The following is a 17,371-nucleotide window of genomic DNA, read 5'->3' as shown; positions in this document are numbered from 1 at the left end:
CTTTGTTTCAAATAGAAATTTCAAAGAAATAAATAACAATATCCAATAATTAATCATATTTAAGAAACACATAAACAACAATGTGATGAATGGCCAATAATCAAATATAACAATTTAAAAACACAATCAAACAACACTTATTCAAAAATACACGGAATAAAAATACTAAAAGAAAATTACTTCTGAATTCTTAATCTTAAAACTACAAATTGCTTGAAATAAAGGAATATAATCTTGATATGCCTCTAGAAAAAAAACTAAATCAAGTATGTAAATATTCACATAACCATAACTAACAAAACTAACATACTAGAATTAGATTCCAAATATTTAGGTGAAGATTTTGTGAAATAAGTTATTCACAATATAGTTATTAATCTCTGTTTGATCTAGTAAGTTAACCTGATAAATCTATAATTTAAAACCTAACATATATAATTTTAATTTGAAATAATTTTGATATTGATCTGGTCAAATTTAAATGACCCAGCAAGCCCGTCATCTGACAAATCTAATTCTGATCTAAACAAGTTAAAATTATTTTTTTAATAAAAAAATAATATTTTTTAATTAAAAAAAAAATTTGATAACTTGATATCTTTATCAAATCAGGTCTTGGGTCAGATTAACAACTATAATACTCAATGTATAGTCCAAGATAAGATTCATTGGGCTTTTCTCTTGACCTACTACTTTACTAAGAATCTGGATGGAATGGCACCGACCCTATTTGGCGTGTCATATAACGTGAACGCCCGACAACGTGTAAGCAGCGAGCCTCCTCTCATAAAAACTACACAGCCTGTGAGTCTTCACGTAACGAATCCCAAACCCTCTCAGATTTCCTTGACAAAACAGTCACTCCTACTCTCCTCCAAAATCTTAATAAGAAAAATCCAATCAAAACCAAATCTATATACATTAACGAATCCCCGCACTCGTCTCCCGCTTCAAAGAACAAAAGGGTCACCTGCACCATCTTTTGTTTCTCTTCTAAAACCCATCTGTAAGGGTTTTTCTGTATATTTTCCTGTTATCTAGACTGGATCTTTTTCTTCTCTCTCTTGTTTCGAATCTGTTGTTATATATATTATCTCATGTATATTTGTGTTTCTGTGTGTGTGTTTCTTTCCAGGTTCTTTTGGTGGGGGGTTTATGCATGATGGAGGACAAAAGTTTTAAGGGTTTAAAAGTTGAAGGGATGACAAGTCAAAGACAGGATTGGAGAGCAGAATTGACATCTGAAGTCAGAAAGAAAGTTGTCGAAAAGATGTACGCTTTTTTTTCTTTTTAATTTTATTGATTAAAGTTTCTTTCTTTGTTTGTTTGTTTGATTACATGAATAGGGTAAGTTGATGTCTTCTTGTTTTACATATTGTGGGTTTTTTTAAGTATTTTTGGGAATTGGGATAATAAGAAGTGAGTTGGAATAGTTGTCTGGTTGCTTGGTTACCAGTTGAGAGTTTCAGCATCGCATGTCGTATGCTTGGAAGTTTTTTTCTATCGTGAGTAATTGATATGTCAGACACCGGGTCAAACGTCAGGTTGAGGCCACGATCAGAAGTTGAAGCATCTGGTCATGGTAGACACGGCGTAAACGAAAACATCTGGTCAATGATCGACTAAATGTTTCCACACAGGGTCATCTAGTCAATCTTTCACTGAAAATTAACATTGATATGTCAGCACCTGCTGAGTTATCAAAATTACCAAAGAAATTTGAGGAAAGGTATGTTAAGATCAATCTATCTGGTTTCGTCAAGAAGCTCGCTTCGGGATCGCTTCTCCTTTGCAGTTTTTGTCCCTGGTTTGATATAAAATACCAATGTGTTTCCAATTATTTTAAACTTCAGATTTGCTGACTCTTTGTCTACAAGTTTATGCTGTCTTGATTTTAAATTAAGTATCATGTCACAGGATGGTTCTTGAGAATTACATATCAACAATTGTTACTCTGATAAACTTGTTATTTACTCATTTCAAATGCTATAAACTTTCATGATATGTTAGTTATGAAAGGAGGAACTTTTTATTGAGTTTGTGCTTTCTTGCTATGACATGGTAGACTGGGAAACTTGAAAGACCACTACAAGATGCAGGCTTCTTCTGATCCTGAATTTCTAAATCGGCTAAGGAACATTGCTGTGCAATTTGAAGATAAGACATTCAGAAATTCAGCAACACAGGTAATCATATTAATCAAATTTCAAACGCCACTTGACCAATCTGCTGTGTGCAAAATGTTGATTACTTATCGGTTCGGGCTGTGCTTTCGGAAGTACATATGCTGTTTACTTTTTCGGCGATCTTTTTCTCTATCAGCCATGATTTGGTGACAGTTATGTTCTATTTAATTTCCTTTGCTGTCAATTATCCACGGAATTTTTACTTGGCAAACCATTAAAGGAGAAAATATTATATTTATTTCATCATCCTTTTTTCCCTTCATGTTTCAGTTTCTATCAGTATAATTGATTGTTTTTTCCTATGTAAATATCTTCACGATATTCATTCAGAATTGTCGAAATCTTCCACAGCTTCTTATCCATTTCTTATATCCCTTGAGTTATTTAACCTGACTATTGAAATATGATTCCATAGATACATAAATTAGCTGCTAGTATTATGTTATTTGGTTTTATTTTGTTATTACTTTCTTATTATTAATTATTTAATATGGTTTTTGGCTCATAAAGTTTCCTTTGTGTCACTTGTTCATTCTTCGGTCTCTTCTTTGTTTCTCAGGGAAGTTATGCTTATACAATAGGTAAGAAGATGGGCTCATTTGGTACCATAAAGTCTGAAGCTTCCCAGACAACAGGTACAAATCCCTCAGGTAAGTTGTTTTATGGAGTCGGACTTAATACCCAATACAGTATTATTATGCCTGTAGAAAGCATGAGAATTACAGTGGTTTAAATGCTCTTGAAATGAACAAGTAGAAACATGATGACAAGTTACAGTTCTAAAATTTGTGTGTAACAGAACGCAACAATTTTGCGTCTGCCATTCGTTTTGCTTGGTATATTTTCTCTTGCTTTACTTCTTTGTATGCTAAAGCCCTTATTAGTTTTTAACCCAAATATGCACAAAACTCTTGGAGAAGTACAGACTGCACTGTTCTTTGTTTTAGAAGCTACAGCATTTTTAGGCGCTACTTTTCTGTATATAATGAGATTGATTTGAAGGAACTATAACTATTGATTTAACCTATTCTTTTCTGTCACAGGTCTAGGTCAGACCTCAATTGTAAATGATGTTGGTCAAAGCTCGGAGACAAATGCTATAGCACAATTTTCCCAATATTTGGTTGGTAATAATTTGGTTGAACAAAATATGCAACCAAATATGTCTCCTGATTTTCAGAGTGAAGTGCCAGGAAGCCAGTCTTCAGATCAGAAGCTGATGTACCAGTTACAACAGCAGGAGTTTCAGGATCAAATTCTGAAGGATAAGGTCCAGCATATTAGTAAGAGGTTCGCCATCCAACCTGACATTCATAACCGCCAACCTCATCAGCGGCAGAAGCATGTTACATCACAGACTTCTCAGAATCTATATTCTCAGCCACCATCAGCATCACCACAATACCAGCAATCATCATTTGCACAGCCATCAAATAGCACAATGTTTCAACAGAATCAACAACTCAGGCAGCAGCATGATGCTTCAGAGCAGCGACAGTGGTCGATGCCCCAACAAAACGTTTTACCATCATTCCAGCAGCCCCTAGGCCAACAACGAGATGTTTCTGAAATTCAGCATCAGCAAAAAATGGCTGGACCACAATCAATTATCTTGAATTCGCAATTGCATCAGAGTTCAAGCCACATGATTCAACAACAAGGGGTTACGGCTTCTGAACAGAAAGTCCAGAAAATCACACAGCCAGTTCAGTCGCATCAGATTCTGGGTTCTCAAAAACAAAGTGGCTTGTCGCAAGAAGGGATCCAACCAAGACCTCAAACTTCAGCTTCCTTTCATCAGCAGAGGAGTATTGCTGATCAGCAGAAGCTTTTTCAGTCACATAGGTCATTTGCTGGGTCCTCATCAGGTATCAGCTTCTTCCAAAGTTTACTCATGTTTGCAGGATTTGTTATATATTTCATCACTTCATGGTGCTCCTCCTCTTGTATTGCTTGTGATTGCAAACGGTCCTGTAAAGCCAAACCCAATTCAATTGAATATCTTGTTTCTTCTGCTTTGCAAGGCCTTTTGTGTCGTCGTGATCTGACTCTTTTGGTGTTGTAGTGTGATGCTCCACAGCGAGGTGAAAGGTTTATTATCAAAAGCATATAGCTTATCCTCCTTTGATGTTACCTTTTGATTGAAAGCACAGGGTATCCTTCTTTGATTCAAAAGCAAAGCGGCCTGCTTTTAAAGAGGCTTGTGCTCGTGCTTTCGCTTCCTGGGTTATTTTAACCCCATCTTTTCGTATTACTGTAGAAATGTGCCCTATCAATTTCATATTCAAAATATTTTTCATGAAGTTCGCAAACATTTTCTTTCTGTCTCTCTATCAATATTTTCTTCTGTTTTGTTTTCCCTCTTTTAGGGGCTAATAATGCATTATCAATCTTTTGTAGCATCAGCAGAGCCAAAATCATCAAACCAACTTGCCAATACAGCGGATGGGCATGATGCGGACTATCAAAAGGTAATTTTTATTGATTAAACTGAGTATTTCTTGAAGTTTCCATTACGTTTTTTGCAAAGGAATTTCTGTCATTTGCATTACCGAAGTATTTATCATTTCATATGGAATTTGGATAGGAAAAACGATAGAGTTTTTATGATCATACTATGAATTGGTCATGTGGTGACAGCACCGTCCCCTCCCTGTCTGGGAAACAAAAATAAAGCTATCTCGGACACTCAAATCTGATGTATTCTAATGGTTGATAATGAAGTCAAAGATTCTTGCAACTGATTAGAATATCTTTATTTCCTTTGCAGCTTCAAGACTTTAAACAACAGTATAGGCCACAAATGGAATACATATACAAAAATTTGAAGTCCCTACTTGACAAGGTATATGAGCTATTTCACTTCCTGCACTCTATAACTTGCTCTGGTTTCCTGAAGCACATATGTTCGCAGATGCCATGGATTGACCAGCGTTTGAGCTTTAATCCGTTAGTTTTTTTTCCTGCAGAATTTTCTGCTAATTATCACCTTTGATCTTTCCTGCAGGAAACAGATCCAGATCAAGCTATGAGGTACATGAAGCAAGTGATTTGGATAGAAAAAAACATGCCGATTTTTTCATTACAGCGGAATCAGATGGCAAATGCTTCCAAGGAGAAGTTGCAGATGGCTCAGCAAGCTATTATTAAGTTTGTGAACTACTTTCGGAAGAAGAGCTCTGCCTCCGTTGAGCAACAAGCAGACCTTTGTCTGCAGAACAGTGGTCAATCCCAAATATCTCAGCCTCCTCTAAACTGGAATGAGAAACTCCAGTTTCATCCAGTGAATTTAACTATGACAAATGGTTTGGGCAGTTCATCTCTCACATCTTCGATGCAGTCAGGGTTTCTAAATTCACGACCCAGTTTCTTCAGTTCACTTCAATATAGTTCTGGAATGGGTTTGGAACAAAGGAATGGACCTGGTATGGTTCAGCAGTCTGCAAGGAAAACAGGCATAAACTTTTCCACTGCACCACAACATACTAATTTATCTAGCAATAACATTGTGAATGCTTTCGATTCTCCGTTTGCTCATCAGACAACGCTGACACAGAACCTCGAGCAGCAAATGCAGAAACAAAATATTCAGCACAAAAAGGAACAGATGCTGATCCGTAACAGCCAAAAAAGTGGCTCTCCAGCTATGGAATCTCCAGAAAATCTGCATTTACCACTGATATCAACAACTATACATCAACCACACTCCAGTTCTCCTCGAAAATCTCAGCTCTCTTCTGCTCGTATGGACCAGCAAACTTTTCCTTTAGCTTCTCCCGCTTCTACTCCCTTGACTTCAACATCAGAATATGTCGCCTTTAACCAAGTTGATAGCCAGACACAAAGTCACAATCAATCTACTGCAAGCGGGACACCTGGGATATCAGCCTCCCCTTTACTCGAAGAGTATACTAGCTCCCCCAACACATCTGACACAAACCAACCACTCCAGCGTTTACTTCAAGCTGTGAGTATATTTTCTCTGTTTGCTTCTCAGCACCTAAATGTCTACCAGTGTCCCTCTTGATATGATCAGACTCTGTTCCAATTAATTTGAAGTTCCCAATACATAAATTGATATCATGTCATGGAATGCCAGCTATCCCTTCATAACTACTATTTTTCCTTCCGAAATAAAGTTTACATGTTTATGTGGATGATCAATGTTTTCACAGGTAAAATCACTATCACCAGATGTATTAAGTGCTGCTGTCCATGATATTGACTCAGTTGTCAATGTGGTCGATAAGATTGCTAGCGGATCAGCTGAAAGACACTCCAAGGGTGCTATTGGTGAGGATTTGGTGTCTGAAACAATATTCCATGTACAAGAAAGGAACTTTGCCTTACAACATTTAACCATGAAAGACAAAGAGATGGAGCACCAGTCTAATGCAATGGCCTCGGACACGATCGGGCAGCCAATGGATTGGATATCTGATTTTGATTCAACTGCAACATCTAGGTTCAATAAGCTGAGAACCGAGGTATTCATCTGGTCCTCCATACTTTCACTCTTGTATTGAGTGCTCTTCATTGAATCCTGTCCAATATGTCCTACATCTGCTACTACGTTATGTCCTGTGCTTTATCTATTGTAGTTCATTTAACACTTCTCTTTTAACTGAGATTACTTAAGGTGGAAAGATGGTTAGTAATACTCATGAGCACAAAAAAGACTGTCTCCTAGATAATTAATCTAGTTCCCATTAATCCTTAAATGGAACATTTTGGTTGGATGGAACTCTCGGATTGCTTTCACTTGATGAGGAATTAGAATCTAAAATCAGCAATTCTTCCGGATGTGTCACTTTTTTCAGCAATTACAACATTGTGATTCATTCTATTCATTGTAAGGTTTTATTTATGTTAACTTCCACATGTCAGCAAGGCTTGTGCTTGCTTCTTCGTCTCATGCTTCTAACTCGCCCTGCTTATTGCAGCCGAGCAACGATCTGTTGAACGAAATCAGACATGTAAACCAGCGGTTAGTCGAAACTACTGTAGACGTTGATTCAACAGAAGATGATTCTTTACCTGAAGCTAGTGCAGGAACCATTATCAAATGTTCCTATACGGCTGTGGCCGTCAGTGGAGATTTTAAATCATTATCTTCATCTCCCATGGTCAGATTTTCAAACTAACTGATTGATTGCAAATACGTTTTTTATTGATCATTTACTAATATATTAGTCCCTTTCATCACTGCTTACAGTTTCCAGAACTTACCTTGCGCTTGCTCGTTCCTGCCGAATTTCCAAATTCTTCTCCAATTATCTTAGATAAGTTACCTTCTGGTTTGAGGTGAGAAACTGGAAAATTCTTTGTGTTTGATTTATTGCTTTTCACTTCTGAACTTGGATCAAGTTTTACAAGCTGTATAGAATCTGATCCGAAATGTCTCCTGTTTACCTATCTCGGACAATTTCATGACAGTGACGAGCTAGAAGATTTGTCGGAGAAGACAAAATTGAGATTCAGCGTAGCTCTTCGGAACCTTTCAGAGCCCATATCTCTTTTGGAGATAGCAAGGACTTGGGATGCTTGTGCTAGAGCTGTGCTTTTAGAGCATGTTAAACCACTCGGAGGAGAACGCTTTAGTTCAAGATATGGCACATGGGAGAATTGTCTAACTGCATAACTTGTTGATTGCTATATGGATTATACTCTTCCGAATTTTTCTTCCCTTTTATTTCGAATTGAGTTATGCTAATGAAATTTTCTTGAATATAAAAAACACCAGAAGTAATTGATGCGGGTTCATGATTTATTAACAAAGCTAGTTTCGCAAGATATTTTTATATCTTAGGAAGTTTTGATTTATTTTCCTTTTTTTTTAATCAACATTTTTCAATTAAATCAAATATTAAAAAAAATGACAAAATCATATTTTATCAAAAACAAACAAATGAAATATCTTAATGAATTGAATAGATATTAACCTAATCAAATCGAATAAGTTAATTTTTAAAAAATAATTATTTCTAATCCAAACATAACACAATATAAATAAATAGTATTCAAATAATATATATATATATATATATATAAAAAAAAAAAACTTAATCACGAATATCCACATTCCTATCATCATATAGCACTCATCACTTAATATCCGATTTGCAAGAGAGAGGGCCCAAAATCCGGGACCTTGAAAATTACTAGCGAGAAGAAAAGGAAAGCCTTGAGCCCAAAGGCTCCATGTCGGAGAACCGAGCCAAAAAATCAGGAAAAAGCTAACACTGCCCATCTCACAAAAACCAAGCAGCAAAATACTTCACCATCTCCCAGTTCTGATTACCAATAGTCTATCTCATAGAATTCTCACGACGTTTCATCTTAGTTTTAGCTTCCCGATTTAAAAAGAAACTAAAAAAAAGCACGTAGAAGCAAAACAAGAAGTGCTTATTATGTAAAAACTAGGCTAAAGTTATCATTAAACCACAAATCAAGAAGAAACAGAGCAAAATCTATCAAAGAATCTTGCTACAAGCTATCTCTAAACCTCATTATACTTTCAACGACTCTAGGCTGTGAATCCTACCTCACTTGTTCTTCTTCCTCCTTTTCTTGAATAGTTTAAAGAATCTTGCTCCAGAAAATAAATCCTATTGGCCTCTTCTTAAATCTTTCGATGAATTCCGTCCAGAAAAATAAAAGGCAAAATTTAGAGTGAGTTTCTTTCTTATACATGTACACGTTTAATCCTTCCATGGAAGTTTCTTATTTATGTCCAAACCAAAAGCAAAATTTAAGTACAAAATCAATAAAATTTTCCAAGGAAACAAAAATATGTGAAAGTAATTCTACTAAAAACACTTCCATCAAGCAAATCTTTAACCTCTAAAGAACCGAACTTTAGTAGTCTTTATCAACGTCCTCAAAAGCCTAAGAACGTTCTTCACATAGCTTTGCCTCTTCTTCAGGAGTAAAGTCATTCTCAATCCCAAAAAACTTTCTCATATATTCAACACTCTTGATCTGAATCCTATCAGCAACAGCCTGGCTAAGTAGGTCGAGCAAGTCTTCAGCCTCTAAGTACTTAGCCACAGTGATCATATCCAGCAACTCTTCATAACTCTTTTCTTTAAGAAAAAACTCACTAATTTTTTTCTGCTTTTCTTTATCTGGGTTTTCTTTAAACATGACGTGCTCCTTGCAGAACTCAATAAACTGTGAGAATGGCTTGGCCAATATATTCGCGAGAGGAACAATATCGGTTGACGGAGACTGATCTTTCAAGAATGATTTAACTATCACCAATATTTCCATCGCCACCGAATCTTCCACTTCAAAGATCGCTTCGTCTGAGATTTTCAAAGTGATTATCTTGGTGCTTTTTGCGGTGCTTTCTGCGGTTGTTTCGGTTGAGGGTTTGGAGGTTTCGGTAGTTTCGGCTGAGGAAGCCATTGTCAAATCGGAGAGAAAGGAGGAAAAGAAAGGGTTGAAACTTGAAAGCAATTACGGAACGGATGATTTCCTCGAAGGGAAGGGTGTCTTTATAGGATTTATAGTGTGCGGATTTACAAAACTATCCCTATAGGTTGCGAATTTTTTTAATCTAATATTTTTTTTCTTTTTATTCTTAAATATTAGATTTATTAGAAATTAAATTTCATAAATTTTTTTCAATTACTTTTTACAAGGGTTATTTTAATTTTATAATTCAGGTCTCGGATTTAATTGGTTAACTTGGTTGATTCGAATTTTTTTCTAATTGATTTTTTTTCTCAATCTCATCCTTCAACATTGAACTAATTGAGAATTGAGTTTTTAGATTTATTTTGATGTGCTTTTTATAAAGTTATTTCATCTCATAACTCGAGTTACAAGTTTGATAAATTAACTTGAGTTAACTCAAATTGTTTTTTTGTTATCTCTTCTATAATTAATTTTTTTATTTCAATTACATGCTTCAATATTAAACTTATTGGAGATTGATCTTCATAATTATTTGTTTCAATTTGCTTTCTATTGGGTTATCTCAATCTCATAATTCAGGTCGCGAGTTTAATAGGTTAGCCAAAATTGACTTAGGTTTGTTCTTTTTTTAATTGATATTTTTTTTTCATCCTTTAACATTAGATTTATTGAAAATTGGCTCTCATAAATGTTTTTTATGATCTTATGACACAACATGTGGATTAGTAGGTTAATTCGAATTAACTCAAATCAATTTAATATGTTACCATCTCAATATTTAAAAATATATATATATATATTTAAATATTTATTTTGATTCAAACTATATTTTTACCATAATTTAAGTAAGAGCAAAGGAAGAAGAAAATCAACAGAGTTAGGAGCTGTAAGCAATTCAGAGCCGTTATTTATCCCTTCCTTTTGTGCTGACAAATCTGAGACCAATGCTGATACAAGTAGAGCAGAAGGTAGATGTAACAAAATACACAAATCTGTAGAACATTGAAATCATTAACATGAGTAAAACAAGATATGGACAAAAAGTTGTATGCAGAAACATCCCTATTGGCACTCGAAATACTGTAAGCTTGCTAAAGAGAGCAAGCCTATTTTTCACAAAGATTTTCTCAAAACAATGGAGGATTGAAAAATGAGAACTCAACTATACAAATCTCTTATGTTCAGTAACACTTCATTGATTACAATGACCAAAATCAACACAACATCCTCTTCGAAAGACACATGCTAATTAAGCCCAAATACCTAAAACCATCAAACCAAGGTGAATGCCCTAAAACTGCTACTACACAGGACTAGAAGGAGCCATAACTAGCCATGATCAAAGGCCAAATTAAGACCGAAGACCAGAACTGCTGAGACATTAAAGCCATAACAAAACATTGACATCTGGATCTGTTAAGCATCACCACAAAGAACTCTAGTGCCCACAAACATCAAACACCAACCGGAAGAATCAACCGTCCTTGAAAAATGGAAAGAATGTAATGCAGATTAATCAAAGAACATATACCGCTAATTCGGACGAGGGAAATTTGAGACCCGAATTGCAAACTTGTAGGCAAAAAAGCAATCTAGGGTCGCGTACTTTACTTTGTCAATAGGAAGTATATTCGACCTCCAGTCGCTTTGAAGAAAGTTAGAAGGCTTTATATACTGCTTCGAGAAATCCATGGATACCATGTTTTGTATAGACAAATTGGCAACGTTACGGTACCTTGTTGGATTTGCAAGACAGGCCTGACATGGAATATCAAACCAGTTTCTCACAACAAGATTGTATGCCTGACGAAGATATTGGACTTTGTACAGCATTTCGAAACCGAAGAAGTCTACATGATCGTGATTCAAGAAGTGTTCCAGGGAAGATCTTGGAAAGTTATCTGGAGGAGAAACCTGATAGATGATGCATGTATGCTCATAACAGAACTGAAGTGTAACAGGAGGGTAGAGGTTGGCATCATTAACGAACTGGTCCCAAATCATGTCCATAGATACCCTTAGTCTTCTGCCTCCATGTGGAACGAAAGCCGAAAGTAACTCAGCAATCCAATTCGTGAGGTATGTAGCATTACGGGTAACGGTTGTGTAACAGTGCATGTTGTCACATTGCAGTTCATAAGCAAGATAGTTCTCAATATGATTTCCACCCAAGAAAACCATGCTAGGTTCAAAGGTTTTCATGAGAAATCAATAAATTGCGAAGGCTATAAAGCTGGAGTTTAGAGAATTGAGAAGAGAATGAAAAGAGAGACAGTTCTTGATCAAGAAAAGGGTCTTGATCAAAGAGAGTGGAGGTTCTTGATTGAGAAAGACACTTTTGTCTTGATCAAAGAGAGTGGAGGTTCTTGATTGAGAAAGACACTTTCTTTATAATTAAAGAGTGTGTTTCTATGGAGAAAGACAGTTCTTTATTGAGGGAGAAAAGGAAGGGCAATGGTAGAGGCAGCAGAGAGGAGAGGAGAGGAGAGGAGAGTTTTATATATGCTGGTGACAGATTCTGCTAGTTTTTAAATCATTTTCTTTATCTCCAATAGTAAGATTTGTAAACTAATTAATTGTTATCATGTTTTCTTCTAGCAAAACTAAGAATAGTAGAGGGACTCGATTCAAACAATTTAAAGAATAGAGGGACCAAGAAGGTAAAGTCCACTGTTAATTTAGGTTGTTTCTCCTAAACAAAATAAAACATAAATAAATAAAATTCTTAAGACTATTGGAACTAATTTGTGTAAATTGCGAGTTTAAGGATTGTTTTGTATTTGGTATCATAGCCAAGGCAATGGTAAAGAATAAAAAAGTGATTGAAAGTTAAAATATTTTTTAAGTACTAACTACAGAGTCATTCAACCATTTACAGTAGCAACATCGGTTAAGCATCACCACAAATTAAGAACACCAGTGCCTACAAACACCAAACACCAACCAGCAGAATATCAACAATTCCTTGAAAAATCAAGCTCCCAATTTTATAACAAGGCCACACAAGAACTAATCTTGATTAAAGAATGTGATACAGATTAACTAAAGAACCAATACCTCTAATCTGAACGAGGACAAATTGAGACCCGAACTGCAAACTTGTAGGCAAAATAACAATCTAGGGCCGCGTATATTACTTGATCAGTAGAAAGTTTACTCGACCTCCAGTTGCTCTGAAGAAGGTCAGTAGCCTTTGAATACTCCCTTGAGAAATCCATGGATACCATTTCTTGTAGAGACAAATCCACCTTGTCACCAAACCTGGCTGGATTTGAAAGACGGGCCTCAGATGGGATATCAAACCAGTTTTTCACAACAAGGTTGTATGCCCGACGAAGATATTCGACTTTGGGCTTCATTTCGAAGCCGAAAAAATCTATGCAATCGTGATTCAAGAAGTTCTCCAGAGAAGACGTGGGAAAATTATCTGGAGGATTAACATGATAGATGATGCAAAAATGCTCATAACAGAACTGAAGAGTAACAGGAGGGTCGACCTTGGCATCATCATCAACTAGCTTGTCCCATATCATGTCCATGGATACCCTCAGTCTTGTGCCACTATTTGGGTTGGTAACCAATTTACATAGGTTACCAATCAGATCCATGAGGCGTGCAGCATTACTAGTAACGGTTGCGGTACAGCGCATGTTGTCACATTGCACATCAAAAATCTCAACGCCCTCATGATCATTCCCACCCAAACAAATAGAGCGAAGATTAAAGCTTTTCATGAGGAGTAAAGTGGTAAGTTTAAAGCTTGAGGTTAGAGAATTGGCCAAGAGAAGAAGAGAGAAAGTTCTTGATCAAGAAAAGGGTCTTGATCAAAGAAAGTGGAGGTTCTTGATCGAGAAAGAAAGTTTCTTGATAATCAAAGAGAAAGTTGTTGATTGAGAAAGATAGTTCTTACTTGAGGAAGAGAGAAAGGGTAATGGTAGAGGTAGAGAGGGGAGGGGAGGGGAGGGGAGTTCTCTGTTAGAGTTTGTTAATGAAACGATGAGATTATATATATGTACATATAAAACGATGAGTTTTATAAGTTCTTAATTGAATCTCTTCAATCTCCATCCATATTTGTTGCATTCAAATTGTAGGTGTTTCTTTATAAAAAAAAACCGGATCATCAATGAAAAAGTTGATGCTTGCTTGAGCACAAAGAAAAAACAGATGCAAGCAAGCACACGTCTATTGGCACTCAGACATGGGGCAAGTTCGTAAGAGATTTTGTCACCGAAATAGTAGAAAGATTAGAGCTTATTTCACTGCACGAATCTTTTCTTTTCATTAAAAGTACTTCACTGATTTCTTTCAATTTTTGAAAGTTGAGCATACAACAAAGAAGTAGGCTAGTTTACAAGGACCCAATATCATCAAGACAGGATGCATCAACATCCTCTTCAAAAAAACAGCAGGTAAACCCCATCAGCATACAAAGGAAACCCCCTAAAACTGCCTACTAAAGAGAGCTAGAAGTAACCCTAACTAGCCATTAAGTCATGAGAATAATAAACACCAAACCATCAGAATCAACAGTCTCTTGAGAAATATTTGAGCCTCCCTGCAGGTGCAGAAAAAAAGAAAACAAAAATATAACAACACCACCCAAGAATTAATCTTTAAACAACTTATCATGTATAATTTCTTAATCATGATTAAATAATTGTTACAAATTAATTAAAGAATCACTACCTTTATAATGGAAGAGGAAATGTGATCAGATTTGCAATCTTGTAGACAAAAAAGCAATCTAGGGTCGCAAACATTATTTTATCGAGAGAAAGTTCACGCAGCCTCCAGTTGCTTTGAAGAATGTCATCAGGCTTTAGATACTTCTTCGAGAATATCACGGATATCAGTGTTTGTAGAGGCACGCTGACGTCATGGTTACGGAGGAATGCTGGGGTTGAAAGACAAACCTGACATGAGATATCAAACCAGTTTTTCACAACAAGATTGTATTGCTGACGAAGATATCTGACTTTATACAGCATTTGGAAACCGAAAAAATCAACATGATCGTGATTCAGGAAGCTTTCCAGGGAGAATATTGGAAAGTTCTGTGGAGGAGAAACATGATAGATGATGCAAAAATGCTCATAACAAAATTGAAGGGCAACAGGAATGAAGAAGCTGTGATCATCAACGGACTGGTCCCAAATCATGTCCATAGATACCTTCAGTCTTTTTCCACTATTTGGGAAGGTAAGCGAAAACAACCTAACAATCCATTGCATGAGGCATATCTCGTTATCAGTAGTGATTGTATAACAGTACATGTCGTCACATTGCACATCAAAACAATCATAGCGCTCAAGATTATTCGAACCTCTGTAAGCAGAGCGAAGGTTAAAGTTATCCATGAGAAGTAAATTGCCAAGGCTATAGAGCTGGAGTTTTGAGAAATGGGAAGAGGGTGAACAGAGGCAGTTCTTGATCAAGAAAAGGTTCTTGATCTAAGAGAGTGGAGGTTCTTGATAGAGAAAGACAGTTTCTTGATAATTAAGAGAAAGTTGTTGATTGAGAAAGATTTTTTTTTATTGAGGGAGAAGAGAGAGGGCAGAGAGAGGAGAGGAGAGGTTTTTGTTAATGAAATGATGGGATTAAAGACACATATACGTGCGTGTTTGGGGTGCAAAACAAAGAAGGGAACACGAGATTTAATATTTCAGCACGGCAAATACTGTGGAATTTAAGTTTTTTACATGAAAAAAAGTTTTAAAAACACAGAAGAAAGAGGATAATCAAAGGAATATTGAGAGTTCAATTATACAGGTAACAGGTTCTGCTCGCTTACCGTTTGCTTTTTGTTATTAGATTGAAGGGTGCTGGTTCGTCTTCTTAATTCCTAAGAAAATATGGCCGGGCCACGCTGGATCAACAGGATAACTGATGTTTTTCAAAGCAATCGTAGTTTTAAGTTTTTTTAAAAGAAAATAAAATCTCAAAACAAAGCGCTTTCTATTTTATTTATAAAAAAAAAAATAGGTTAACACACGTTAATCCACCGACCAGTAACTTGATCTTTGAATGAGGTCAGCTGTTATTACTATAAACTAATAGATTGACATTCGGCTGGTTTCTTTGTAAACCGGACTCCACTCCCCTGTAAATTTCAGGCCTGATGATGATCCAATTCAATTTAACACATGAATAAAACTCAATCGATTGGTACATATGAAACAATAATCTTGCTTGTGTTGAGCCGGTTCAAGATAAAAACCGTTTGTGAAACCTATAATAGGTTGGGGAGTAATTTGTAGATATCCCAAAGAGTTGCCATAGCAAGTTAGATCAATTCTCGCAACTCATGATATAAACCTTATTTTAGATATAGCTTTAAAATTATGCTGCAACAAAAGATTTAGTAAATATATATATAAAAAAAAATACTAGTCTCCTAAGGACCAAAAATTTAAGGTAGTTTTTAATGAATTGGTCATAGAAATATATTAGAAACCTGTGTTCCAAGCTTTTGCGCCTCTTGAGGACATGATTTGGCAGCATACTGCACCGACTGCTGCAAGATTACGACAGTGATCGGCATAACTTGATATTTTATAATTTTAATATGTTAATGATAGAATTTAAGAAAATTATTTCAAAAAACAATCTCAAACGCACAAATAAAGATGGATCGTCAGCCTGTTGAAAAGGACAGGTCGTGTGTTTCTTCTCTGTTTCTGTAAGGATGGATGTTAATTGCTAGACACAGAAATTCAAATAAACCGAGCATATAAAGTAGAAATCATTCTGTGCTGTAAGATAATGTAACTGTGACGATGTAAAAACAGTTCAATACATTGAAATACTTTATAGCAAGCATCCAGTAAGATGCATAACTAGAAGCCCTCAAATCCCATCATGAACCGTAGCTCAAGCAGCCACCAAACTCTCCCCAATCTTGCAAGACAAAAAGGCATCAAGACAAGCATATTGAACTTGAGCAGGAGTAAGCCACGGATTGTCCCACCTACTCAGAGTGATCCTTTTCGGCTTCTCAATCTCCTTCCCCAAAACTTCCCTCGCCAACCTTTTTACCCCTGAATTCTTCCACCTCGAATCCCCCAATTTCTCAGCAGCTAAACCCCTTAAATCCACTGCATTCCCCACGCTCAGCTCATAATCCTCCGTTAGCTTCTTCACATCACCCTCAATACCCACCCCAACAAAAGTATAAGTCATGTCACTCAAAAAATCATGAAGGGATTGTGGGATACCAGTGGGACAATGCAGGAGTTGAAAGATCAAGCAGTCATTGCCAGCTGAAAGCTGGAGTGTGGCAACTGGGTTTTCGATTCGACGGAACCTGTTGGGCCTCCACTCGACGTCAAGGCCAACTATAAGTGGACGGTGAGCATGGTTGTTGTTTTGGAGGAGTTTTTGTTGGGTTTCGGCGATCCATGTGTTGACGAAGGAAGACGTGTGGGTGACTAAAGTGTGGATCCTGTCATCGAAGAATTTGACATCGTAGAGGTTGTGTGTTTCGTACGGGAGGTGGTGGTCTTCAATGCTGATTGCCATGGTGGTGGCCGACGAGGTATAGTTGTTGATGGCTGAAGGGGTCCTTTTAATGGTTTAACACCCTAAGCTAAGAGCACCCAAGTTGCTGGGTAAATTCCATTTTAAACCCTATAGATTCATCACCAGTGTTTCACTTTATATCTCTGTAGTTAAAAATCTTACAATATTACCATTCTAATTTCTGAAAAGCCCTAATAATTCTTAAAATGTACTTTTATTTGACAATTAGGTTGAGTTCGGTG

The 17,371-nt window shown here is 36.3% G+C and overlaps 5 protein-coding genes and 1 long non-coding RNA gene across 6 annotated transcripts; 1 reads left to right on the top strand and 5 right to left on the bottom strand.

Annotated features, from left to right (window-relative positions):
* The first annotated feature begins 714 nt into the window (after window positions 1-714).
* LOC133676988 (mediator of RNA polymerase II transcription subunit 15a-like) lies at window positions 715-7,827 on the top strand. The gene is made up of 13 exons (XM_062098812.1): window positions 715-804; window positions 1,136-1,246; window positions 1,641-1,729; window positions 2,066-2,186; window positions 2,746-2,836; window positions 3,230-4,054; window positions 4,587-4,657; window positions 4,957-5,031; window positions 5,194-6,153; window positions 6,362-6,673; window positions 7,130-7,312; window positions 7,402-7,490; window positions 7,623-7,827. The coding sequence occupies exons 1-13, from the start codon at window positions 715-717 to the stop codon at window positions 7,825-7,827; spliced, it is 3,222 nt and encodes a 1,073-aa protein (XP_061954796.1).
* A 1,053-nt stretch (window positions 7,828-8,880) lies between these two features.
* LOC133676586 (SKP1-like protein 14) lies at window positions 8,881-9,642 on the bottom strand. The gene has a single exon (XM_062098275.1). It carries the CDS (start codon window positions 9,594-9,596, stop codon window positions 9,075-9,077), a length of 522 nt encoding a protein of 173 aa, XP_061954259.1. The 5' UTR covers window positions 9,597-9,642; the 3' UTR covers window positions 8,881-9,074.
* Window positions 9,643-11,141: 1,499 nt separating this feature from the next.
* Window positions 11,142-11,789, bottom strand: LOC133676987 (uncharacterized). The gene has a single exon (XM_062098811.1). The coding sequence runs from the start codon at window positions 11,787-11,789 to the stop codon at window positions 11,142-11,144; it is 648 nt and encodes a 215-aa protein (XP_061954795.1).
* Window positions 11,790-12,667: 878 nt separating this feature from the next.
* LOC133676986 (uncharacterized) lies at window positions 12,668-13,342 on the bottom strand. Its single transcript, XM_062098809.1, has one exon. It carries the CDS (start codon window positions 13,340-13,342, stop codon window positions 12,668-12,670), a length of 675 nt encoding a protein of 224 aa, XP_061954793.1.
* A 520-nt stretch (window positions 13,343-13,862) lies between these two features.
* On the bottom strand, window positions 13,863-16,052 carry LOC133676847 (uncharacterized). Its single transcript, XR_009835671.1, has 2 exons — window positions 14,298-16,052; window positions 13,863-14,166 (listed from the first exon to the last, which is right to left on the bottom strand). It is a non-coding gene; the product is annotated as an uncharacterized LOC133676847 (long non-coding RNA).
* Window positions 16,053-16,342: 290 nt separating this feature from the next.
* Window positions 16,343-17,202, bottom strand: LOC133676846 (3'-5' exonuclease-like). Its single transcript, XM_062098624.1, has one exon. The coding sequence runs from the start codon at window positions 17,127-17,129 to the stop codon at window positions 16,482-16,484; it is 648 nt and encodes a 215-aa protein (XP_061954608.1). The 5' UTR covers window positions 17,130-17,202; the 3' UTR covers window positions 16,343-16,481.
* Window positions 17,203-17,371: the final 169 nt, after the last annotated feature.

This window comes from Populus nigra, chromosome 17 (genome assembly GCF_951802175.1).
Source record: "Populus nigra chromosome 17, ddPopNigr1.1, whole genome shotgun sequence".
In the NCBI taxonomy this organism is placed as follows: Eukaryota; Viridiplantae; Streptophyta; class Magnoliopsida; order Malpighiales; family Salicaceae; genus Populus; species Populus nigra.
This window is presented reverse-complemented; position numbering and strand designations above follow the sequence as displayed.